The sequence below is a fragment of the Limulus polyphemus genome, unplaced genomic scaffold (assembly GCF_000517525.1).
Source record: "Limulus polyphemus unplaced genomic scaffold, Limulus_polyphemus-2.1.2 Scaffold443, whole genome shotgun sequence".
NCBI classification, from domain to species: Eukaryota; Metazoa; Arthropoda; class Merostomata; order Xiphosura; family Limulidae; genus Limulus; species Limulus polyphemus.
This window is the reverse complement of record NW_013666053.1, coordinates 106,631-133,483: the sequence shown is the minus strand read 5'-3', so window position 1 is coordinate 133,483 and position 26,853 is coordinate 106,631. Positions and strand designations below refer to the sequence as shown.

At 32.9% G+C, this 26,853-nt stretch overlaps 1 protein-coding gene across 1 annotated transcript in view; it reads right to left on the bottom strand.

Annotated features, from left to right (window-relative positions):
* LOC106458315 (latrophilin Cirl-like) overlaps positions 1-26,853 on the bottom strand; it is a 134,764-nt gene that overhangs the window by 57,591 nt on the left and 50,320 nt on the right. The window contains exon 2 of the mRNA XM_022384495.1: positions 18,814-18,925. Coding sequence (XP_022240203.1) covers positions 18,814-18,925 — 112 coding nt within the window. The remainder of the gene's footprint in view (positions 1-18,813; positions 18,926-26,853) is intronic.

Below are 26,853 nucleotides of genomic sequence, written 5' to 3'. Positions count from 1 at the left end.
CAGATGAAAATAATACCACTTCTGTTTTTTGACCTAGAGAAATATAATTTTACCATGTTGGATCACTGATTGTCAAATAGTGCTTCGACCACAGTGAAAAATAACAGAAAGATTAAACAATCAGAGGGGAGTGAATCCCAAGTCTTTGAAACGACTAAAACAAAGGCTGGAGAGAAAGATGAACATTCAAAAGGCGGAGCAAAATTAGTGGAATGCAATTACGTTTGTCCTAATCTACTGTTGTAAACGGGATTGGCAAAACAATATCTCGAGGGCTTTCCGGTCGTATTAAGAGTTAAGCCATGTATATAAAGTCTGTATGGTCGTTCCATATACTGAAAAACTTGTGACCTTTCTCACTGCTTTTTAATTCATAATACAATTGTATTTAAGATCCAAAAACATTATGTATTAAGAAGACTATAAAGCTAATAATGTGTATTAATATAATGAAATGTGTGTAAAAAAAGTAAAATGTGGAGATACTGTCAAACACCAATGAACTATAACTACGACAAAACAGTGCATCTGTAATCATATAACCTTCGTGACTCATACGTTATATTGAAAAGTTTTATTTTGTAAATTTCACACAACAATGCAATAATTTCGAATCTAAATAGATAAACGAGATATACCGAATAAGTAAAAGTGGTTTTGAAATGTCATTTCAAGAGTAATGCTCCGTTATGGTAAAAATAAGAGAAGAAAACAGTGTAAGTTATAGTAAATAAGCAACAAATTCATATCATTATTACCTTTTTTTCTTGAGTGACATAACATTATCAATAAATAAAGCCTCTTATACCACCCAGTGTTCATGATTATCGTTCTAATTGGCAAGAACTTAAAATTCTCAGCTATAGTGATAATGACGAATTTCATAACTGTCGACACATTGTATGTCGTTTAGATCCATCAACTTGGGATATTACTCACATATGTTAATACATTAAAAGCTCTATTCAACTCTCGTCACATAAGATGTTCTATACAGATGTAAATATTTAAAACCACTCGTTTAATACTCTATAAACGAAACATTCCTATAATAAAACAAACAAGACTTTATTTACGAACATCAACACATAGACATTCCTCATAAATGTCATTTACCGAACTCTTTACAAACAAGACGTTAATAAAAATGTCAACACATGTGGTGACTTACTCATCTCTCAATAAATGAAATTTCTTCAGATATGTAAATACATAGAAAACTGTACATAATTATCAACAAAGGGGGATATTCTTCAGAAATGTTTGCCTTTAAAACACCTTAATCAGTTCTCAATAATAGAAACATTCTTCAAAAATATCAGTACCTATTTAACCCTACTGAATTCTCAACAAACTAAACATTTCCAAGAAAAATGCCAATACCTATAGAATGACTATCTCAACTCGACTAAAGATTACATTCTTCCAAACTGGAAACATTATTGAGATCTATACTTCGATCATATTACTTAATTTATTGTAATGAAACTCTCTTGCATTGATTCCTCCTATTGTTTTTATTATGATCATTAAACTATAATTTTATAAATAAATAAAACTGGTGATAGAGTGACGCGTAATAATTGTAACACTATTCGTTTTGTGTTTAAAAGATTCAGCAAGCCATACGGAGAAGAATATTTCTTGATGAATGAGGAGCATGTTACTTGAGAACAAGTTTTAATATTTGATTTTAAGAGCTACTTATGTAACCAAGAAGGTTTCTATGCTCTAAAATTATCATTAAATATTGGAAAGTCTCGCACATATAAATATAAATAAGAAGAGTTGGCAGTTGAATGTGATAACAAAGTCGAAACGTAACTACTAGTTGTTCCCGTGCACTCAAGTAAAACTGCTTACTTAAGTTTACGTAGTTCTGTGTACCATGGTAAAAAACATTGCAGTCAGTGATTATGCCTCCTGAAATTGGTACATCGGATAAGAAGGCATAACAATGCTCTCTTTTTTTATGATAGATATTTATTTGCATACAGTTATTTATACAGATATCTATTTATATACAGTTTTTGTATGTGTAAGTATCTCAAGAACACATAACACCAAAAAAAACCTTAAAACATTATACTTAAAGAAATTAAAAAGAGTTCAAGAGAAACTCCAGGGTTATAATAAAGTTTTAAAAATTATTTTAAGAGAATATTTTACCAATTTTATGAACAAGTACAGAGATTTGCTCGCATACCTTAAAGTGATAAGAAAAAATCAGGTCAACAAACTTCAATGAAAGTGCTCTTGGATCCTAAATGTATCCATCACTCAAGAATCATACAATAAAGTGTATTTTGGGTAAGATACGATTGGATTGTTGAGGCTTTCATTAATGAACTAACTTATAGCAAGGTGATAAAATTTATGGTCGAGCTAAGTGCGGACGATATTTTTTGTTTTAAAATTTAGTTCAGAGAGAGTGAACCCAAAGTCAGAATCTTTGTGAAAGATATTTACTGAGATTAATATATATATATATATAACCTAAAAGACATTGGTAATGCTTTTTAGTGATACAAATAAAGCACAGTCATCTGACATTAAATTCGCGTAAAATGATAACCAGTTTGTGAATGTAAGTAAATATTTTATTTTGCATTACAAATAATATCAGGATTGTGTAATTTCTATTTATGATTCCTACTTAATTTAGGTCAAATGGAAAAGTAAAGCGAAAAAAATATGGCGGTAATTCAATATCCTACCAAGAACAGGCTCTGTAATCCCTTTTCATGAAATACGTTTCTGAGATGTCCTAAAGAAGGTGGAAATCTAACATGTTAGGTAAAGAATGGATCTCGTCCTATCCCTGTGCTGGACATGCAAATACAATAATCCCAATCAAGTCTAAGGTTTATCTGAGTAACTACAATTCGTTTTTGCTAAAACGAGTTGAAAAAAGGAGACTGAGACGACGTCTAGATTTTTGGCATAAAACACACACACACACACACACACATATATATATATACATATCTTTGTTTTTTTCTTGGTAGAACAAGATGTCTGAACTAACAAGATTACAGTTCGTACCTGTGAAGATGAGGTGGTTAGTGAAGAGATTATGCTCAATTTTTTAATCATTCAGGTAATTTCTTATGGTATCTTTGTGATATCCGTACCATCTTGTAAAATCTAGCAGTAAAAACAGGCAAAAACATAAAAGGCTAGCCTTTACGATGGAGTCAGATGATGCATGCGCTATTATCTTCTTTTGTACATTAATATTTTTTGCGACCTGTCATTTTTAAGTTAACAAAATCTTTGATTGTTCTTCATCTTTAATACATAAACTTAATCCATTCAATTGTCTCAGGAAATCAAAACTTTTTCTGTGACTTTAATGTCTTTGGTTAACTATTTTTACATACATACATACAAATGTGAAGGAGTTCAATAATGTCTTAAAACTCTTGAGAAAGTCCATTTTAACTTCAGTGGGTCTACATATGCGACAAGAAAAGGTTTTGTTTTTTTTTTCAATGAGGAACCATTACTGATGACTAATGCAGTTTTAATGATCTGGGCAGTCTCTAACCTGGACATTTATCTTCGTGTCCCCACCTGCCGCTAGGGTCCTATTCTATCTTAAGCAGCAGCGAAATTGGATTTTGATTTCCATTAACAAAAGTGTTCCAAAAAACAAGCCGCTCTTTGCTCAAAAGCTTTTTTAAACTTTTAAAATGCTGAAGCACTTTTCTAGCTTTGATAAAAAAAACAACTGTAATATCTTAGTTTACTAAATTATTCAGGAGTGAAATTAAAAAGTTTAAAGGACTACGAAGAAAGCGCCGTATATGTAAATAGTTTTATCCTATTTTCAACAAAGTGAATAACTTGTCGAAATATTACGAAGTTTGTTTGCAAGTTCCTTTAATAAAAAATTAGCCAGGCATAAACTGTTTTGAAAAAAAAGATGTTTTAAGGTATGGTACTATATGAACCTTAACATAACTCCGAGATCACGATTAGTTTTTCGTTTAGTTAGTTTTGTAACTAAACTTCCCGCTACAAGTTGGCTTCATTCGTATTTTCTTCTTGTTTATTTTGCTTTACTATTCGAATTTATAATTGTAGTCCATGCATGCCAGTTGAACAACTAGAATTAACATAGAAGGTAACAGGGGATGTAAATGATAAGAATAGAAATGACTAAAGTATGGAAACATAGGATACTTTGTTTGGTTGTGTTTTATCATGTTCTTACTTTACTTTCAGTTGGTATTTAGTAGAAAGATGTGCATGTTAAAGCAAACCACAGATTTCGTAATTTCTTCTCGTTTAAGTACACATTAAGTACATATTAACTTTATCATTTCTATCAACATTTAACATTTTTTTTCTATAAAATAGGTTTATTAACCTATAGAACTTGAGAAATTATATATAAACACTAATGTTCCAAATATTTGTATTAGCTTTATTTGTCTTGTTTTATTTAGATTTTTTTTACTTGAAATTGTAATAAATGAAATCAAAATTCAAAAAATAAAAACAAAATTACTTGTAAAACGAGTTTCAATTTAGATGCAATCATCGAGTTTATACCCTTTTCTGATATTTTCCTTAAGATACCACATTTTTTGTTTGATATCAGGAGAACTGTTGTCCACCTTAACAGGATGGTAAAAATCAATATGAGGGAAATGATTGCATAAAATGAATTGTCGTTTGTTGGTGACATACGATCAAAATTATTTGAAAAACAAAAGGCAGACTTGGTTTGCTTGTAATTAAGCACAAAGCTACACAATGGGCTATCTGTGGTCTGCCCACCACGGGTATCGAAACCCGGATTCTAGCGTTGTAAGTCCGCAAACATACCGCTGTGCCAATGGGGGGGGCAGCACACTTGGCCAGAAAAAGTAACCAAGTGATTTTAACTTTAAAAAAAAGAAAGTCTATCAGGTTATGTATGTTTCTGTTAATCTACAAAATCTTACAAAGGGAGAGCCAACACGTTTTGTATCCCTAATGAATATCAGAACTCGACTACTTTTTTTTAACGAACAATAGTCAACATTTTAGTAAAGGGAAATCCAGCTCCTGTATAATTACACAAACGTTTAAATCGTGTGTGAAGTACAAAGAATTAGCAGCGGCTATGTCTATAAACACATATATCTACGTAACTATACGTCAGGCCTAGATCGAGAAGAATACTTAATGAAAACTCTCAGCTGTGATATAGGCAAATAAATGTAGAATTACAAGCGTTGTGTCTGGTCGGAGATGAATTACGGCACGGTCTTTATCAGAATGGCTCCCTGTAATTAGTTTTCCACATAGGATTTGATTCCAGTTTAGAAGGAACGAATAGCAATTCTGTAATGAAGGAAGTTTAGAGGAGTGGTTGCCATAGAAGTTTAGCAACCACTCTTCTTTCCTACTCTACATGGAAATGACTTACGATTCTGTAATGAAGGAAGTTTAGAGGAGTGGTTGCCATAGAAGTTTAGCAACCACTCTTCTTTCCTACTCTACATGGAAATGACTTACGATTCTGTAATGAAGGAAGTTTAGAGGAGAGGTTGCCATAGAAGTTTAGCAACCACTCTTCTTTCCTACTCTACATGGAAATGACTTACGATTCCTTCTAAGCACCCATACACACAAACACACACAAAATACTTCATAAAAGTTCTTATATCGAAGACATAAAATTCGGGAGCTTACTTAGCAGCAGTGTACGTAGTTGAGATTAATGAAGCTCATCGTTGAAGTTTTTGGACTTTTCTCCATCATTCATATAAAGCTGGAAAGATTTCCACTCTGATCACATCACACTATGTTTTTATACAAACATATGGGCACTGCATCTTGATGAAGAACTTATATCAATTTCCTATGTGAAAGCTAAGGTCTTTCAGAATAAATTTTACCAAAGTACGCTAAAAATATTTTAACAAAGCTACGGCTTTAACGGTAATAAATTGATATTTTTGATGGGAGCAAACCAGACTGGTAGTCTACACATATACGTTTGGAAAAAAATTCTATTTCATATACTGCAAAGGTGAAATCGATTTTATATGATCTGAGTTCGGCTTTAACATACAAATATATATATTAAAAACAATGATGCTTTTACTGTTACCATGCCGTATAATGTTTAAGTTGTATATATTACTATATACTGCTCTCTTCTTTACTAATGATAATTTATCCGCATCACTAGTTTTCCACTAACTACATCATTGTATAAAACATGTACAAGAAGGTCAAACAAATCATTCTATAGTTGTTCAAAATAACATTTAGTTTAGGTTAATCATGAATGTTCAACTTCGTAGTAGTCTTGAATAAGTACAGTTGTTAACCAAAAGTGTAAAAACGTTTCTAAAACATACATGAAATATACATTATTGTGTAACATTTGCCCACGTAGGTGAGGTTGATAGCGCACAAATACGTCTCAGACAGGATTATTTGCCTGTTGGTTAGGGCGCTTGACTCGCAAATTACGAGTTGTGGGTTCGTATCCTCCTCAACAACATGATCGCCCTTTCAGCTGTGGAGGCGTTATAATGTAATGGTGAATTCCATTATTCGTTAGTAAAAGAGTAGTCCAAGAATTGACGGTGGGTTATGTTGACTAGCTGTCTTCCTTCTAGTCTATTACTGCTAAATTAGGAACGGCTAGCGCAGATAGCCCTCATGTAGCTGTGCACGAAATTCCAAAAACAAACCAGGATAATTTAGCGCTAGATATTTAACCGTACTGAAAAGCAAACAATCATAAAGGTTGCTACCTCTGAGCTATCTTCGGTGGATATTTTTGAAGTTATGATCCAGAGACCTGTATGCTTTGTCATATATATATATAAGCCATATTTTGGTTTGTCACGCTCAATTTCTCCGAATTTCGTGAGTTACACGAGTCCAATTCCAATTTTTCTCCTATAATACTTCCTATTTTGATTACCCGTTCCCATTTTAATTGAAGTTAATTGCTAGCATATGTAAATAGCTCCTAAATTTCGACACATTTTCTGCTGTATAAAAGCCTGTCAAGTAGGGAGTTCCCAGGACCAGATCAGACATGGCGTTATGTGTGTGACACCACATCATTATGACGTCAAGATAGGTAGGATCTGAATAGGAAAGCCGGGAAAACTCCTGTGAAAAATAAGTAAACAATTTAGAGCAAATCTATGCTTGGAAATTATTACAAAAAAAGTCTTTGTTAAAACAGACTGAAGATTCCAATTATCTGTAGGGAAGAGGACGACTTTTCCTCGGAAGAAGAACAGATGTACATGTACATGTTTGTTCAGTTATATGTAGTGGATTCAGGAGCAATACGTAGCATGTTCCTGGGAAAGGAAATTTTATATTTCTTTTGTGCATTGCCAGTTTTATACGCAATAGTTTTGTTTTCCTGTGGTTTCCCGTCACTTTTGACGGGCTTTTACGCTAGTATATATATATAAACACAATCAAGGTTAAGACGCGTATATAAATGAAACCTAAGGTATACAAAGTGTGAAGTCTAGATATGCATTTAAATTATTGTTTTGTCTTGACTTGTACTATGTAGGTGTATTTTGGTGAACCTTGAATCACATCGTATATAAGTTAAGAAATATAAAAGTGCCCCCCTCTCACGTGGCGAGGCACCATTCATATAAAACACATATATAACAAAACTCAAGCAGTTACAGGCGATGTATTTGTTTACTTACGTGTCATCGTCTAGCTATCTAGCTACACAACCATGAGTCAAAATTCAAGCTATTTAAACATTTTAACCCTTTCCAAATATTGAAACTTGGAAAGCTTAATTAATACATGTCTGAGCGTAATCCAGTGGTTAGCGTGTCAGGGTGTAGGTCGAAGGGTACAAGATTCGAAACGTGAGACGCGTTTTCAGCCGTGGGTATGTTATAAAAGTGACAGGGAATCTCCTTACTCGGTCCAAAATAACGGAAAGAGCCTTAGTGGCTGCGAGTGTTGTGGATGCTTTTTCTCTGATCAGTAGTTCAAAATTATGGACTGCTATACCTGAATACAAAGAATATTTGGCCTGGAAGTTTAGCCAATATGCGAATGAATTGCCGTTCAGGTTGAAAATTTCTAGTTATAATAATACAGAAACTGACACACACCAAAGTATTACTCTTTGTATTTAGAAATTTCTGCCAAATCCTTTCGGTTTGAAGATGAGTGTTCTTTTTTCTTCTCTAATCAAAATGTTAAATACATTTTTTTCTTCACAGTGCAAGAAATGATAGACACAGCAAGAAGAGACGGAAAGAAAAGACATAAGTTTTGGACCTGGAGGGCTTTGTATCTTGCTGATCCTGGGATTGAAACTCTATCTTTCTTGATGTTTTCTATGTCAGAAAGACCCAGCCTAGAATTTCATCCTTGTAAGGCAAACAAATTCATATTCATTGTTATTGAAGTGTAACATAAAAATGCAAGCCAGACACTGACTCTTTCTCGACGTCTCAAGAGCCTACGCTCAGCGAATATCACACATCTTTTTAAAAAAGCAATGACGTAGATCTGTCACGTAATGTTTTATTATATATATACAAGCTATTCATCTGTTTTAAAATATGTTTTTTTGTTCATAGCAAATTACTATCCTGCTTGACTTAAAAATGTTTTTATTAATTGTTATAAGCCATTTTACGCTGATATATACAAATATATAGTGTTCTAATATCAGTTTCTGTCAGTTGATTAGTTTCTGAAAAATGAAATTTTAAAAACCATGAAGCAGACAACAACTGGTGTTAGGTCATCTTTCATCATCAAAAGTTTGTCGAATATTTTAATAGTCTTCTATATATAGCACAATGAAAGTATCTTTCAGCAGCTTCATAATGAGTATTCAACTTTCTTGAGCTCATGAGTTCAAGTGGTCGTATGGTTCCTCTTTAATGCACACAGAGTGATATAGTAGCACGTGATCTCACTAGGCTTACATTTATTGGGGGTTTAGTGTGTAACTAGGTTACTTCCATATTTCAACAGTCGACAGCAACGTTCACGAAGAGAACTGCAAACAGTAACAAATACGGAACGCCTTCTGACACACAGTTAGGTTAACAGCATGTGTAAGATAACATAATAGTCGTTATCTAAATATTTCATGAGTGCATACTTAGTTACCAAATGAATAAAAGATGTAAGGAGACAAACTCACCCAGCGAAATTGGTAAAATAGGCCGTCTTTAACTTAATTATAACTTATAAGTAAGGTAGATGCATTTCGCATTCCGTTTTGTGAAGGATGGGTGTGGAGAAAAACCTATATTCTTCCATTCTTTTAAAAGAACCCTTTGTCTAAACACCTTTTGGGTTCGCATTTTTCATAGCGTGACTACATGGTGCAGGCATTTTATAACCCTTAATTACATCTCTACCTCAGATTCTCGTCACTTCCCAAACAACCATACTCTAGGTCTTGAGAATCAGGTTAATCTGGCTGTTTCACTCGCAACCAACCGAGTCACTGACCTATTCTTCGAACTATAAGTAGCAAAATACGTAAACGTTTTACAGTTCATAAGTTTGTTCATTGCTGCCACATAACATAAATAGTTTTTTTTAATTTGTATCATAACACGTTTCACCACCTCCTACAAGAAAGAGCTCTGTGAGTAAAATAATTAGAATCTTGGTTTAATATATTGCAAAAGAACTCAAAATCGATTTTCTGTATTTTTAACGTATCTCAGTAATTTTCAAGCATTTATATTTTTTAAGAAGGAAACAAAATTAAAGTACAATATCATAATTAATAGTATTAATATTAGTTAAAGAAAAGAAACCAAGCTTGAAATTTCGGTGAAGTTTCAGATAAAAAAATAAACAAACATCAACCAATGACTTTTCTAGTGCTTAAAATACATGCAATTAGGTTATAATTAATATTTATTATCAATGTGTTTTGAAAATTTGAAACGAAAAAAATAAATAAGGGAAATTCAACAGCATAGTAACATTTACTATAATCAAAAACGCTAGCTCGAACAGAGAAATATTATAATCTCCTAATTACTCATACTCGCACACAATAACATTATAATCCTTAATTACTCACGAATTACTTTATGCTGAGAGCTTGAGGCAATTCTCAGGAGCACTCGATATAATCCACAGATTCATTTTTCCCCCTTTTCAATCCGAAAGCAGAAAGTTTGAGCTTAATGATGAACCCCAATTACTAATGAGCTTGGTGTATTCACCATAAAAGAATAACTAATATTAGTCATGCAGGGTCGAGCGATCCATTATTTTTGGTATAATGAAATCTTATTTCATTCAAGTATTTCTTGCTCAACCATAGCCTTTCAGGGCTCTCAAGTTTTGTCATCAGATAAATGATCATCATTGCTAACATACAAACCTTTTACGCTTCTCAGCCTATCGAGATTTTACTTACCAAAGATGGAAAGACCGAAGAGGGGTGTTTACCAATCCAAGATGATTAATGTTCACAGATTCTCTTATTTATTTTTTTCGCTTTTTTGAATTCTCTCAGGAAATCCAATAAGTTATCATATATATATGTATCGCTGTGTAGAAACTGTATAAGAAAGTTTAAAAGAAAACGCGAATATTTTGTCATAACAGTTAACAATCTATGTGGTAGGATTTTCTTATTCGTGATTCATTTATACACTTTCTTCTTTATTTCCTCGAGATAGAGGAGAGAAAAAAATAAAATACCGAATATAGATAAAACCATGAAATTGTTTTGTGGCTCTTTGCTTATTTTTTACAAACTACTTTATTTGCAGCTGGGGATATATATTCATAAAATGTAAAATATTTTGCTAATTTCACAGAGTACTATCTAGGTATCTTAGTCACTGGACTTTGGATAAAAAAAAACTTTATCTCTAAGATAGAAGAGGCTATTTTATCTCGGGGAATATAGATGCTGTTGTTGTTGATTCTAACGGTGTTATATGAAATTTATATTTCTAAACAAAATTATAATTCATAGATTTACTTGAAGTTAATAATAAATTATAAAAGGAAGTGCTCAAAATTAATGTGCTTGAAAATAGCGTAGTATTTGCATTGTTAAGAAAAATGACCTCCTAACGATAGCTTTATGTTATGCAACTTGTCTTGGTTTCAATGTCATGTCAAGGTGATGTCATGTTTGTGAGAGGAGAAGAATGTGGTACTTTCAGTTGTTAAAATACCAGTAATTTCAGTTTAACTCTCTAGCTCAGTTGATAGAATACTCGCCTTGTTTACGAGAGGTCTTGGAATCGAATCTAGATCTCAGAAGATAGAGAAAATATGTATACCACAGGAACCTGCCGCTCAAAGTTGGATCATCTCATGATCCTGACAGAATGCCTGAAGACGGGCCATGTTTATGAGATGGTAAGACTATGGTAATTTATGGTGTCTAAATTGGCCTTACTGGAAAATGAACAGAGGTTAGCCCCTTAGCCAAACTGGCAAAACACTCACTTGTAGTGCGAATGGTCCCGGGCTCAAATCCTGAACGCGAGAGATTATGACAACAGCAACAGTAATGCAGCCTAAGTTACTAAACACGAAGAGGCAGACTCACAAAAAAGGCAAGCGGATAGATAGATTAAAAGTTCACAAGCCCATTTCCAATTCAATTTCAACACTACGTTGTATTTCCCGAAATTAAAATGAATACATCCAAATTTTACAGTCGACTATTAAATCAAAACTTGTAAGTATTTATCCTATAAGATTAAATTAAAAGTTTAACATCATATGAAACTTTTGTTTGAAACCTGATATTTGTTGCCTACTATAGATTCTAGTATTGAGGATCAACTCAGAACACTATAAGTTTTCAGTGTCAAGCTTCAAATTTACTTTATTATAATCACATACTTATACATGTTTTCTATATTTCAAGTTACGCGTGATGCACGTAAGAATTATAATGTTAAAGTTTAACTTATGGCAAGAAATATTTGGTTACTAGATTTAAAAGATTTGTGAGAATTACCAATTAAACTTAGATTTTGAACACTAGAAGCAGTCTTATTGTTGTGAATGAACTAGTTATTTAAACAAGTGTTTAAAATCCAATATTATGGCCAGGATAAACGCAATGCCAAATAACAATATCCTAAGAAGTAGCCTAAAACACAAATCAGTCAATAGCTTGTACATTATAATGAAAACACCATTGTATGTCATTAAACTAGATACTCGTTATCAGATATAAGTAACAAACTAAACGTTATCAATTATAATACAAGCCAATAACTGTCTATACTGTTTAATTTTAATAGAAATAAGTAAAGCAAGTTTTACAAGTCTCATATGTATATAGTCGTGATACTGTTGCATGAGACTATTATTTAAATTAGCTTCATCGTATACCTCATCAAATTCTTTAGTATTTAAGATAAAAATACAAAAGAACTATTGGTTTCTTTGCTACAGAAAATGATACTGTTGCATGAGACTATTATTTAAATTAGCTTCATCGTATACCTCATCAAATTCTTTAGTATTTAAGATAAAAATACAAAAGAACTATTGGTTTCTTTGCTACAGAAAAGGCTTCATTTATTTTCAAATTCCGTATGTTATCACGAAACATGTTATAAAGAACAGCTGTCTACTGATACCAATCTAATTCACATAAACTCCAGAAATAGTTCTGGTAAAACGACATCCTGACAAACTATTCAATTAATATTTCAGAGGCAGGATCTTGAACTCGTTTTCTGAGGTTCCAAACTAAAACGAATGAGTTCTGCAGTGAATCTGTTAATGCCTCATCATCAAGTTGGAAGAGTTCTAGACATGTGGTCAGCATCCGTATAGTTCTAACATTAAATTACAAAAAACAAGCTATTTACAGTTTACTAACACTTCTCATATAAAATTTATTGAGGGTGGAAGGAAGAAGATATCAAGATATGTTCACAATTAAATAACACGAGATGCAAAACATTCTCATATTACATTACTTGTTATATATCCTTATTAAAATTGATTTTGATAATTTTGCTTAAGTATCAGTTGGTTTATTTTTGGGAACAAATAAAAGTTTCTCATATACATTGAGTAAATTTAACATCGTATGTGTTTAAGCTTTAAAAATAAAGGTAAACGTTGAATGGGTTCAGAAAATATGTCATAGAGAAAATCGTTCAAATGACTACACATTGTTGTAAGTGATGGCCACGGAACATTAATCACACGTTTAAGAAAATCGTTCAGAAGACTATACATTGTTGTAAGTGATGGCCACGGAACATTAATCACACGTTTAAGAAAATCGTTCAGAAGACTATACAATGTTGTAAGTGATGGCCACGGAACATTAATCACACGTTTAAGAAAATCGTTCAGAAGACTATACAGTGTTGTAAGTGATGGCCACGGAACATTAATCACACGTTTAAGAAAATCGTTCAGAAGACTATACAGTGTTGTAAGTGATGGCCACGGAACATTAATCACAAAGTTTTAGAAAATCGTTCAGGTTACTGATTATACATTGTTGTAAGCGATAGCCACGGGGCGTTAATCACAACGTTTTATAAACGATTTCAATGGCGATACGGGCGAAGTGTGTAACATCTGATGTATGTGGTCGACGGTAAATTTATGCACGATCATTCCACTATAGCTTTTTTTATTTTCCTCAAGGAAGAATATTTGTACAGAAAAATAGCAAAGAAATCCAAAACCCGTGAGATATCAATTCAAAACTCGACAGTCTATGACGCTTTAAATAGTATTGGCAAGGGACTATCAGCACACTTATATAAATATATATACAGAATATCCACTTTTGCCATTTTATTCCTTTACTACAGGCTAGAAATGTGCATAGTTTCAAAGTTTTTGTTTCATTTTCAACGGTTTACAAACAGATACTTTATTCAAAGAAATCAGGAAATATCCACTTTTGCCATTTTATTCCTTTACTACTAGGCTAGAAATGTGCATAGTTTTCAAAGTTTTTGTTTCATTTCCAACGGTTTACAAATAAATAGTTTGTTCAAAGAAATCAGGAAATACCCACTTTTGCCATTTTATTCCTTTACTACTAGGCTAGAAATGTGCATAGTTTTCAAAGTTTTTGTTTCATTTTCAACGGTTTACAAATACATAGTTTGTTCATAGAAATCAGGAAATATCCACTTTTGCCATTTTATTCCTTTACTACTAGGCTAGAATTGTGCATAGTTTTCAAAGTTTTTGTTTCATTTTCAACGGTTTACAAACAGATTATACATTGTTGTAAGCGATAGCCACAGCTTTTATTAGAAAGCATCTTCTTATTCAAGTAATCAAAAATTTCTTCTGCATCCTCTTATTCTCTGTATTATCAGCTCCCCTCCCCAAAGCATCAGGGCTCTTTGACCTGATTTAGTAACAGCTGCGAAAACCGTCACATCGTTGTTCAGGAGTTAAAGGTAAACCAAGAAGATGACAATAGCTATTTGTTAAACTTTTCGTGAGGGAACGTTCAGATCAGTCTGAATATTTATGAGAATGGTTAGGGGGCAATAGAACAACAGGGGGATTATTCTGTTTGCTTGCCTGGAGTTTAGGAGAATAGCAGGAAGAATTTACCTGAGAACTTTGAGAGGAAAGTTTCAACAAAAACTGGTGGAATTATTCTCAACAGTTACATGGGATTTTAGTGTAAAGCAAACACAAAGTTGTTCTTTGACTGCAAGAGGGATGCACAATAAAATGAGAGAAATTACCCCTCTGTGGGCGGGGGGGGAGGATGGAAATGCAATTGAGTTTGAACAGCTGTAGGTGTATAATATTCTAAGTTCTTATGCATAAAAACACAAGATCTAGATCTATTTATAAGATATTTTGTAAAGACTCGATAAGACATTAGGATATTTTCGGGTGAGTATTCATAGCAGGGACGTCGTGAGAGTGAACAATAAAGAGCTTTCTCGTCAAAAACCCTTGAGAAACGTATAAAAGAACCCAATATGACCCCGGCTGGTCTGAAATAAAAACAGAATGAAGCGTGCCTTAGGCTTACTTTATCTTGTGGTCTTACCGCGAGTAAGTACTGAATACGTGGACCACACAGGAGCCTTTAACAACCCCATCCATTACGTTAATACTGTCATGCAGAATCTGCTTTATTCTTCCCCACCTCTCTGGGATAAAGAATTAAGACTTCCGTTTTACCATAGCAAATCAATTCTGTTGAGAAAAAGACACTTGGAATCTAATTAGCATCTAAGGTTTTAGTTCTTGTTAGGCCATTCTGTTCCGAAACCTGCGCTGTCTCCATTCTATACAATTAATAACAAGCGTAACAGTTGGTTTACGGCTATTTTCAAACCAGTGGTCGTATATATCTATAGCAAGGTTTTAATGAAATTTTACAAGTATAAACACCATACCGGAATTAATATAATGTATTGTGACAAGATAAAACAGCATCACCTGATCTCTTTGTTTATTGATTTATCTTTTTATAACTTCCTTATTATTCTCGAGATAATGTATAACAAATATATAAAACTAATTAAATTTTCCCTCATAATGATAGCACAGAATCATCTCAAAGATAAGACAATTAGAACTGTAGCTAAATTTTGTGTTCATTCTATGCTGTAAAATGTACTGAAAGCAGAACAGTTATAAAGACTTTCTGTACATAATACGGGAAAACATTAATTTTCATTGCATCAACAAAAACAAATATATGAAAATACATCTACTTGTAACTTTATAAAATGCTGGAAAAATATTAAATGAATATACATTATAACTTACGGCTCACTTTACACATAGGGCCTAGTAGTGACTAGTATATGCCTGATTAATTTTCTCCTTGTTTAAAAGGAAGAGGATATTTTTATTTATAAGACATTCGCGTACACACGTTTCTGAACAAAATATATTCTGAACATTTTTTATATTATAAATTATGTATATGTATAAAATATTTGATAAGGCATATTTGGAATGCTATGTTTGTTTGTTTGGAATTAATCACAAAGCCACACAATGGGCCCTCTCTACTCTGCTCACCACGGGTATTGAAACCCGGTTTCTAGCGTTGTAGGGCGGCATGCTTTGCTTTAAATTCAAATTATAATTTCAATGGTTCTGTATTATTCACAAGTAGCCCACACTTGATCTAAAGCATGCGGCTGATAATGAAAACATTAATATCAAGAAAGTATTTGTTGCGATATTTTTTATTTTTTCGTAGTTGTATACATATATATATATATACATTTAAATTTATTTTGCTTTAAAGTGCTTGCAGTCACAAACCTTAAGAAAATCAGGAAAATATTATACATTCCAAAGTTCTTTTCATTATGAAAAGGTTCTGTATGTCATATATAAAATGAAATGCTAAAAATACCACCAAGACAGACCAACCCTCTTGTGCAGGTGACATTTTTTTTTATAAAACCTTATTTTACGAAATTTCATCAACTATGTGTTTCTTAATTAAATTACCACTGGGAAACAATTACTTAGATTTTGCTAAAAGTATAACTCATAAAAAGATGTTGGAATAACGCATTTAGGACTAATGTTTGAAAATTTCGTACCTGTTCATTGTGGCTTTGAAACTCATCTCTTTTTTGTTCTTTCCTTGGATGTTTTTTTTACATAAATAACACCAACCATCACCCTTGTTCAACACACCAATTGTGTCGCAGAAACGAAATTATATTCAACACGTATTATAAATTCCAGATAAATAAACAATAATGAGGTATAAAAATGTAGCAAAAATTACAATTTTGATACACAAATCCAATTTCAGACATTTTCTAAAATTTAATCGTTGAAAAAAAGGTTTCGTATATTTCCACAAAAATGGCATGGTGAGCATTACCACTAAAACCTTGCGGAATATATGTCCAATAACCATATCATTCGGGTGGAATCTTTAAGGTTGGCTAGTCACGAATTGAGAGAATTACAAGCCAAACGAATATTCTTTCCTACGATCTATTTTCTATTATATTTTTGAAAGCTCAGGGCAAATATGAAACGTTAAGGAAGCCAATTTCTCAACTTAGGTAACCGAGAGATCTAGTCCTGTTTACGTTTTGAAGGTTCAAATCGATGGGCAAGAATATCAAAATGTGCTACCTTCCCCTTTCTTTAGTGAGAGACGAGACCGAAAGGCTCAATGCATACACGCGAAGAAGAACGTAGGTTGACTATAGATTAAGTCAGATATAAGCAAACAGCTGGCCAATACCCCATATATATGGGGGTGATGGTGTGTGAAAAGAGTAGTCCTGAAATGTTACATACCAAACCCAGTTCTTCAGAAAATTCGTTTATTTCTCTTCTTCTTCTTTATTTTTTTAGTGGAGGGGAGAGAGTGTAATTTGCTTTAAAGGAGGCGAAAGTATTCTATCCTGGTTTCTTTAAAAACACCACAAACCGATCTATTCAAATATTTCCTCATGTTTGTACTCAGGATTTGATCACTTCAATTCTTTTTTTTTAGAAGAAATACATACATATATTCGCCCAAACCATCTTGATGAGTGATATTTAAGTGAAGTAACATGTCATAAAAACTTACTTCAAATACTTTTATGTAACAAATACCTTTATGTTACTTCATGATTATTTTTTTGTGTTCTAACTGTTTATTACGTTGTAATATAATACGCAGCCAGAGATTTAAAATTTAACAATACCATAATGACCAAAAAGACTCGTCACAGTTATATTTAGTTATTACTGAACTGCTTAAATAAACACAGTAACGGTATATTTTGTGAAAGAAAAAAAAATCCGAAGAAATATACCTATTAAATCACTTTTATCAGTTATAATTTTTCGATGGCTATAAATTATTTTTTTTTTTCAGAAACGTTACAGATGTTTACCTACTACCACTTATAACCAAAACAAACAGTATAATTACACCCGGAATAACTCATTTTTAAAGGTATATTTACCTTCTACCGACTTGTTTCACGAATACCTTAATAAATTCGTGTTTGAGAATCGCTTAAGGGTTTTGTAACTAGAATCAATCAAACTACATTAACACGTCTATATGCATTAACGGTTTACAACATATCTAATTTTCGTACTTCTGTTGACACACCTGAAGGGCCAAAAGATTTATTTTCAAAATACGAATCCTCGAAATGAAAGCTAATTCTTTATTGTTCAAAAATATTTGTTTTTCCTGCTGTACTTTACTCAAACAAAAAATCTGTAGGACCTTGTTGTCTTTGTTTTATAGATTTTGTAATGCATTTATTTTATTGAAATATAACCTGGACCTTTATTTTGCAAATCTGATTCTGCTATTGTGCTCTATTTCTGCTTTTAAATATGTATAATATATGTTTAATAAATTTTCAAATATTGTGTGCCATATGTATCAACTTTTAGTTCTTGAGACATCGAAATAAAGTTGCAACTTCAAAAACAAGCAAAAAATAAGGAATTGTTTCAATTAAGTATCTTAAGAAATGGACAGCTAAATGAAGTAAACAACACTTGTGCACAGGTAAAATATTAAAGTATATACAATGTTAAATATTTGCACAAATAATAAGCTTTATTAAAAATAGAACACATCCCTAAAGATTATCTAAATGTTTCGGCCACAGAAACGTGTAAATTCTATTACGGCTGTACACTCTTTTCAACAAATGACCAATTGTCTCGTGTAAACTGAAACCATCGTTTTGATATTTATCTTGCAGGTCTAGCAAACACAAAGATATCCAGTAATGATATCAATGGAAAATAAATGCAATTAAGTGTGTTATTGTAAAATGAAAATATTGTGATTATCATAGCGAAAAAAGGAAGAATATATGCAACACTCACCTCCACGACGACTCACAGTTAAGTCTACCAGTACGTTTAGAATTAGGAACACAAGATGCAAACGTGTTTGTCGAATCATCATCTGTTTCATTTGCAGATCAGCGGAGCATTCCTAAAACAAAAATGTTATAGAAAATTTCTAAATACCTGAAGATAACTGAACTAAGAACAATAAAAAAATAATAACAATTTAAATATTTATTTGTTAAAGAACGTAAGATATATAAAAATACAATTACAATTATAATTCTCTAATTGTAAAAAAAATACATAATATGTGAATATGAATTACATCAAATGAGTTAAGTAATAATACTTCGGTGGCAAGTATGAAGGCTCATAAGGCTAAAGATTGGATTTCGATACTCATTGTAGGCACAACACAGATAACTTATTATGTACAACAAACAAGCACGAATTTGTGAAGTTTCTCAATGGTCATGAACAATAGAGCTGGTGAAGCTTTCTTGTGGCATGGGAACAGTTTCTTTGATTTTTATTTGATGAAACAACATAACATTAAAAGGTATGTATTGCATTACATATGATTTTGTTTCTTGTTTTTTTGTAATTTTGTTTCCTTCTTCTATATTTCGATTTCATCATATGTATATGACTGTATCTAGTACTTTTCTACATGCTTAACAAATCGGGAAACTATAGATGGTTGCTATGGAGTTGATAACTGGCACTTATCGCCTCTATTCGTATGTCATTACTAACTTTCAAACCCAGGGCATTACTTCAAGATTAGAATTAAAAAAACCAAAGTATGAAAGTAAAGTCTACGATCTTGTTGCGAGTGTAGGTGTTGCATACAATTCTCTGTGCTCAAATCTCCCATTCGTGCAGAATGGCTAATGTTACCGATGAAAGGTAGTTAGCTTAACAACATCGTTTCATCCTATCCCGAACATTTGTTTTTGTAAAGTCTCCAAAATATTTAAACCAACACCCATTCTGTCAACAGAAAAAGAAAGTGTACTTAATTATTTCTGACGAGATAGATGGATAAGTTTATCAAAAAGAAAACTAAAGATTAAATTAAACATTATCATATCTCACTTTATTCTATTGTTTTAGGAGATAAAATAAATAGTGTAGGTCTCTTCAGCCGGAAATTTATCGATGTGCATGGTCTCGGAAGTCACATTTATAGTCTGTTAATAGAGCTGTAGACATGACGAAATGTTGTTGTAAAACACTTCTAAAGTGTGTGTAATAATCAGAACCTGACAAGCATACAGCTTACGTTGGTTAGAAGTCTGCTCATTTTACAATGATTCTGTGAATGTCATGTTCCAATATTTCGACACTCACGCTAAACGCTTACTACAAGCTCAGCACGTATATTCCAGAACACCTAAGGCATTTCAAACAGGTGGGACATATACTTTAGGCACCATATTAGAATAATTCAAAACTACCACTGGGGTTATTACATTGTTCATGTCCACGTTACTTGGTATTTTCACAGCAAATTCCAAACACATAGTTTTTTTTATCGAAATTCTATATTACAATTTCTGGCCTAGAGCAATATCATGTTCGCTTAAGATATCAGGTGATTGTACACTAGACAAACACAAAATTCTATTTTCTATTCCATCCTTGAGCCTGATGCTAAAAATTGCGAAAACGAAAATACATTCATCTGAAGCATTAAATAATAAATATTAGAATAAATGTACGTTTGTATGTATGTATGTATGTATGTATATGGCAACTCTCGCAATTGATTGTTTGGTTGGTTGTTTTGAATTTCGCGCAAAGCTACTCGAGAGCTCTCTGCGCTAGCCGTCCCTAATTTAACAGTGAAAGACTAGACAGAAGGCAGCTAGTCATCACCACCCACCGCCAACTCTTGGGCTACTCTTTTACCAAGGAATAGTGAGATTGCCCGTCACATTATAACGCCCCACGGCTGAAAGGGCGAGCATGTTTGGTTGGACGGGGATTCGAGTCGAGTGCCCTAATCACCTGACCATGCTGGGCCGGGATTTCCCATGTGTTACAGCAATGTATCTACGAAATGCATTACACATATGTGTAGCTTTCAAAATGACATTCAAGAGAAGGACAATATGAACTATGTCATTATAATATTATGTTGGATTGGGAAGGTGTACTTATTTAATTGCTAAGCTGCTATACTTACTGAACACAACATTTATTCATCTCTGTTCTTTTTCTTTTGAATGAGAAAAGGTCAATATTCTCTTTAGGTACTTCACTTATTTATGATAACTTCTTATTTTTAACTAATTACACTGACTGTTGCTTAAATATAAGGCTATCATTAGTTCACTTAAACAAAATATTGGAATAAATGACTTGTTTTTTTTTTAGAATTTGAAATATAACTTTAGTTTCTCCTTCATCAGTTACTTTAAAAATAAATGTTTGGTGTTATTTTGAAACACACGTGAAGTCATTCTTTAAAACATTAACCAGCAGAGCACTTTAACACATAAAAATAGACAGACATAGGGTAGAAAGAATGAGATAAATATCAGAACAACTCTGAGAGTAGGCAGTAAAAAAAAGATAAACCAAGACTGACAAACAAAAGACATCAAAATGAACAAACAAAATAAGGTTGACAATGAATAAATGGAAAGGCTATGATATTAAGTCATAAAAATATATTTGTTATTTTTCTTCATTTTTGTTCAATGCCACACAAATGGCTGTATGTGTGCAGAGTCGTTCCTAATTCTAAGCTGGTTCGCACCACCTAGTGCCAACTCTTGAACTACTTTTCTTTGATCAAATATTGGAATTTTTTCGTCATTTTTATACCGCATTTATGACATCAGAGTATGGGAGCGCTATTTTTGTGGCAATTTTATCTTCGATATATATATGAAGGACTAACATGGATTCCATAGTTTAAACTGAGTATCAACTTAGGAAGACAAGAACGTTTATATTATTATTTTTCCAAGTAAGTGTACAGTTATAATAATATAAAACGAACAATATATATATATATATATATCTTTACCATGCTTCATAAATTAGTGAGCTACATGTGTAATATACAATCTTTGGAAATAAATCGTTACAAATATAACAATTATTTCATAAATTCGATATTCATTCTACTTAATTAAATAAGCTCAGATTATATGTTTAAAACTTGGTATCACCTCGTACACCGCTACTCGCTTGTGCTTCTGTGTTTACGTTAATACAGCATATATTAGTGACTGTATTATTTGTTCCTAGTTAAACAAAAAAATTTAACTGCGATTTGTCAGAATTTTAACCATTCTTAACATTTGACTATTACACATATGAGATCAAGACGTTTTTGCTTTTGTAGAAGCAGTCTGACTAGTTTTCAAAATATTTATAGATTTGTGATACCGATACAAGATGGGTAACAGACTGAGCCTGTTAAATGTGCAAGCATAGCGCTGATGAGTAGGGAGAACAGATTTATGAATCAGGATATATAGTGTAGTGCCTAACAGCTGGTGTTAAAGAAAATCCCTAAATACAAAACATCATATCCGCTTTCACATAACGTATCATCAAATAGCATAATTTTATCACCAGCTCGCTCTTATATCATATGTAAATGATGATTAAATGCAGATAAATAAGAAACAAAACAAATAATTCACAGTATTTGGATACTATGCAGTAAAAGTATCAATATAGTAATGAAAGTAAGTTAAATAAGAGAAAACACTGTAAAATCAGTGCAATGAGCCCCAAGTGACACAGCGGTATATCTGCGGATTTACAACGCTAGAAACCGGGTTTCGATATCCATGGTGGGCAGAGCATAGGTAGCCCTTTGTGTAGCTTTGTGCTTAATTACAAAAAACAGTGCAATGAAATATAAATATTTCAAATGAAAGTTATAGTAGTGTTAATGAAAATTAACGTATGCGTGATACTTTCCAACACAAACAAGTTTAGCAGGTTTTTCTTTATAATTTATTATAATATGGTATTGAAAATTAACAAGGAATTTTCCAAATATAAACGTGAGTTTGTGACGTTATTTTATGTACTTCGTGATTTCATTAAATAGTTTGTTTGTTTGTTTTGAATTTCGCGCACAGCTGCACGAGGGTTATCTGCGCTAGCCGTCCCTAATTTAGCAGTGAAAGAGTAGAGGGAAGGCAGCTAGTCATCACCACCCACCGCCAACTCTTGGGCAACTCTTTTATCAACGAAAAGTGTGATTGACCGTCACGTTATAACGCCCCCACGGTTGAAAGGGCGAGCATGTTTGGTGTGACAGGGATTTGAACCCGCGATTGCCATGTCGGGCCCTTCATTGAATAGAGTTAATAGGAAGTGGATATTACTCTATAATTTATACATTCATGATACTTAGAAAGATGCAGGATCACAAAAGAAACGTCATAACTGGAAATTAATTTTCTAATAGATACATATAATTATGAGGGTTTCATCTTCTATGTAATACATTAGTTAATTGTTTAGATTGAGGACTGCATGTATATGAGACATTAAATGTTTCAAATGTGTGCATGTGTGTTTTGAACCAACTATGCATATATATTTTTCTTCCAGTGTCTACGTGATAAATAATATATATGAAAGATTGAGGAAAGGCTTCATCCCGCCTAGTATTCAATATGCGTGACGACCATGATGATCATGTATATAAAGAATGCCAGGATTCATTCTTTGTTAGGCTTAATTTCATACACAAATATAAGTGTCTTTGTCCGTTGTAATAGTCCTGGATGTCAATATCTGATATATACTTGACCACGTTTTTTCGCATTTGTCCATTAATTTACGGACGGCTATTACGTTCAGCAATAGACATCTATCTCATAATTTTAGTTAGTGGATACGTACCTCAAACAGATTGCAGGCTGTCCAAAATGGTTTCAGTAAATACACAGGAAATACCTAACGTTAAGACACAGCAAAGGATTTAGTAGCTAGCCTGATTTCTTCCCGTAACTTATACTCTGCTCACGGGTCTACACAAAGACTACTTGTATTGCAGTGTAATTAGTACACATAAATTGCCGGCAGTCGCTGACCATGCGAAAAGGCCTTCTAATGAAGTAGCATTAACAACTAACCGTTTTGAACACGGCAGAAAACTATCGCTAGCACAGCCCCGGGGTACAGGGAAGGACTTTCTTATCAATCACACAAGTCATGCTTTTCTAAAAACTTTCCTGAACCCGTCAGCAGAGACGACCTAATACAAAACACATATAAAGGTCATCACATGTTATGATGGTCTTCATCTCTTAACATCACTCCTATTCGGTCTTACTTCTTCCTTTACTTTCTTGATCCATCTCCGTCTTTACTATAAACAGATTGACTATGTACGATCTGATAAACATTCCATAGGGAATAATTGCTTGCTGTTTATCAACTAACGTTCGGAGATTTGTATCTGTTCAGTTTCCAAACGTAGTCAGTTGTATTGTGCTTACCTTCTGTTAATTACTAAGCCTTCGTCTGCTCTTATCTTATTACATAACACGAACAAGAAAGGTGCGCCAAACAAACAAAACTCCACCCTTCATAATGCAGAACCCGCCATTCTACAAGTCAGAAGCTTCTTTCTTAATAGGATCGGAATTAAGTTGAGCTATCTCGAAGTACCATAATAAAAGTTTACCCTCATAAAAAGCTATAACTATGTATTCATATATAACGTGCATATGGCCTAAAGACCTTGTAACCTTTGAACAAATTGCGTTTCGATGTATAAAGAAGCAAGCTGTAGCCTTCTTAATATTTTCCATTTACTTGGAAAATAATTGAAGAATAAATATACTATATATATCAATATAAGTTATACAAAATATTACGTACAAAACTTTTATTTACTTGCGTTAAGGCACATCTTCCTATTCCCGGTATTTTTATTATATCTTTATTTATATATAGATAGATGCGAGATTTATAAAATTAGTTTCGTAGTTATGTTCATTCTTATTTATGACGCTAATACTATTTCCCTCTTTGTGCAACTGTTCCGACTCTTGTTTCCGCTCGTACTAAAACTTTGGTGTGGTTTGTGGTTCTTGTGAACTGATTGAGAAAAGAAAAATCCCTGAAGGAAAAATAACGGTGCATTTGCTCGCTTTCTAAGATTACTTACTAGCGAAAGTTCATAAATTGTTCAATTACACAGTCAGCAGCCTTGTAATAACAGCAACAAGTACAGAAAAGCTAACTGTGTAGAACAGCATCACTGTGTAAGTAAAAAGGAACAAATATTTATATAATTCTTACCATCGAAGTTGACAAAATATAAATTATGTCTTCATGTCTAGATTGTGTAAAGTCAGAACGTGCAGCGAAACTGATTTAATTCATAGTTTCGGAAATGTCCAGTGCAGCTTCTTGATCTGACATGAACTAACGATTTTTTGTTTGTGTATTTGTTGAATCTCGTGCAAAACTACTCGAGGGTACCTGCGCTAGAAGTAATAGATTGGAGGGATAGCAGCTATCAACACTATTGATTTATAACTCTTGGGCAATTTTTTTTATAAACGAAAAGAGCGATGGACCATCACATTATAACGTCCGCAACGCTGATAGAGCGAGCATGTTTGGTGATGGGATTCGAGCTTGCGAATCGAACGCCCTAACCATCAGGCCATGCTACCTAAAATAACGATTTAAAGCATTTTGCAGAGTTGTATAAACTTTAGGCAACATTATAAAATACACAAGACTTAGATTAATGATGTTTTAGAGTGAATGCAAGAATACGTGCTTTATTAAACCTAAAACACAATGACACGTGTCGCAGTCTGACGTATACGTATACTTTGAAACGCATGTTTAAGTGGTTTCTAGAATAGTTTAGATAGCCTTTTTAGAATAATACATCTTTTAAGGAGTTAATCAATAATACTGACGACGAGATTTAATTGCTGGCATAAACAAGGGCGTTCTAGTTTCTTCCAAACAGGTGCTACATTGAATTGGGTATTACAGGCTTATAAGAAAGGAGCATTTTACCGAGAACTCTATATAAAACTAACTTTTATTCATGTTTTTTTTTTTTTCTTATGATGAAAATCATTATGGTAACTGCCCACTTTGGTTCCATGCAGGCCTGATGAATGTTCCCGAGTCACAGTGTAATCCAATGACTCTTTGTTCTGAGTCGAGATAATTCTCATAAATTGAAGGAATATATAGACAGTCAGACAATATGACAGATAGATCTAAAAAACAAAAACAAAAAACATTTTAAAAATCATTTACGTTAATGGATAAAGTAAAAATAAACCAACCAACCACCTTCAGCATTCATTTGTTTGTTCATTTTAAAGGGTATTTTTGTAAAATGATAGTTCAAATGCAAAAGTTAATCAGATTTTTCGTCTTACATTGGTAATTTTATACATTAAACTGTCTCTCTGTTATAGAATCATCATTCTTTATATCTCTTCCATAACACGCCCTATAAGATACAGTAACTAATTCCCTTTTTACGAAATATGAAAGATGAACTTATCTAATATACATACATGAACCTATTGTTCGGCGAATTTTATATCGCTTGGTAATTTTTTTATATACGCATTACACTAAACTGAATTTAATTTTAGCTTCCACTATAACCCATTTAATCTAAAACTTTATTAAACAATTGTTTGGAAAGAAGATAACAATGTCAATCCTCGTTATTTTATAAAATATTTAAATAGATTATTTCATTGAATAGAAAATAACAACTGTGCGGCAAGTAATATTACTTCTGCGTATAAAACAATGTTGAATTTATATAATAAATGACTCTTAATCACATATCAAAAGTTTGTTTGTTTGTTTTGAATTTCGCGCAAAGCTACACGAGGGCTATCTGTGTTAGCATTGTAAGACTAGAGGGAAGGCAGCTAGTCATCACCACCCACCGCCAACTCTTGGGCTACTCTTTTACCAAGGAATAGTGGGATTGACCGTCACATTATAACGCCCCCCCAGGCTGAAAGGGCGAGCATGTGTGGTGTGACGTGGATTCGAACCCGCGACCCTCAGATTGCGAGTCGTGTGCCC